Here is a 1,376-nt window from a genome sequence, read left to right as displayed (position 1 = left end):
CACCCACCACTGCAGCATCTGCAACAGGTAGGGCTCCCTCCCTCTGCCCACCACAGTACTCAGGGCAGCCTCCGGGACCCCTCTCCTTGCCCCCCGCCACGCTGCAAGACCAGGGCCCATTCCCCTCCCCTCTGCTCTGCTGGCTTCTTGCCTCGTCTCTAGCAAAGCACGCAGGGCTGGAGGGTCTGCCTGCCCCCTCCCAAACACGGTGCTTGTGCTGGCACTCACACTGGTGCTGCTCTCCTCCCTCCCAGGTGCGTGCTGAAGATGGACCACCACTGCCGTATCCTTCTGCAGTACTAACTCACAGCACCCACCCTCCAGGGAGGAGCTGGCCCTGCTTCCCTCTTCTCTCCCTGCCCTATTTCTCCCGAGTCAGCCAGCACAGGGAAGGGTGCTGTGGGCCGGGCCCAGAAGAACCGGCCTGGTTCCTGGGGTGGGTTTGGACCCATGACCCATCACGGTTACACACCTTTAACCCCAGAGGCAGCCTGGCTAAACAACTGCGTGGGACACTACAACCACCGCTACTTCTTCTCCTTCTGCTTGTTCATGACCATGGGCTGCATCTACTGCAGCATCAGCGGCTGGGAGATGTTCCGGGACGCCTACGCAGCCATCGAGGTGAGCAGGCAGGCCCTGGCCCTTGCCCTGCCGTGCACTGAGGCTGCCTGGGCTCCCCAGGCTGCGCTTGCAGAACAAGGCTGGGCCAGGCCTGGCCTCGTAGTGACTTTGCTTCCCCTCTCCCTTCCCCCTTCTCACTGCCCTGGTCCTGTGGGGGGGTGAGGGGGAAGGGCCCCCTCCTCTGAGACACGTAACTGGTGCCCTGTTTTCCATCCCCCTAGAGAATGAAACTGCTTGACAAGGAGAGACTGCAGGTGGCTGCCAACCAGGTGGGACATCCCTGCCCCCCAGCTGCTCCAGGCAGTGTGGAGCAGAGCTGCCCTGCAGGCTGGGTCCTGCTTGGGGCCCTGCTCTCAAGGAGCACCCCACAGCCAGAAACAGCCCCATGCTCGTCTCTTGTGTCAGAGCTGGGGCTGGCTGGGCAGGTCTGCTACGGTCACTGCCTCCAGCAGCTTGGGGTCTGCTTCGCTGTGCACTCAGCTTCCAGGAGCTTTAGCTGGTGGCAGCTGCTTGGCATGTGCTGCTCAGGCCCTGCTCTCCTGGGGAAGCTGCAGCAGCACGTACACATCTCGCCCTGAGCATCAGCTGCGGTGTGGTGTGGTGTCCTGACCACGGCTGCTCCCCGCCCCCTTACCTCCAGCCCACTGCTTCTCACCTGTGTGCCGGCTCTCAGGTGTCTGTCTGTCTCCTGCCTCCCCATCACCCTGGCTGTTGTGTCGGTTCTTAGCACCCAGCTTTCTTACAGCACGCTG

The 1,376-nt window shown here is 62.9% G+C and overlaps 1 protein-coding gene across 1 annotated transcript in view; it reads left to right on the top strand.

The window, feature by feature from the left end:
• The window catches only part of ZDHHC16 (zinc finger, DHHC-type containing 16), a 4,109-nt gene that overhangs the window by 1,120 nt on the left and 1,613 nt on the right, over nucleotides 1–1,376 (top strand). Inside the window, exons 3-6 of the mRNA XM_009575254.1 lie at nucleotides 5–27; nucleotides 255–283; nucleotides 491–624; nucleotides 846–893. Of these exons, the coding sequence (XP_009573549.1) occupies nucleotides 5–27; nucleotides 255–283; nucleotides 491–624; nucleotides 846–893 (234 nt within the window). The remainder of the gene's footprint in view (nucleotides 1–4; nucleotides 28–254; nucleotides 284–490; nucleotides 625–845; nucleotides 894–1,376) is intronic.

The sequence above is a fragment of the Fulmarus glacialis genome, unplaced genomic scaffold (assembly GCF_000690835.1).
Source record: "Fulmarus glacialis isolate BGI_N327 unplaced genomic scaffold, ASM69083v1 scaffold18043, whole genome shotgun sequence".
NCBI classification, from domain to species: Eukaryota; Metazoa; Chordata; class Aves; order Procellariiformes; family Procellariidae; genus Fulmarus; species Fulmarus glacialis.
Note: the sequence above shows the minus strand (reverse complement) of the source record. Positions and strands in the feature narration are given on the sequence as shown.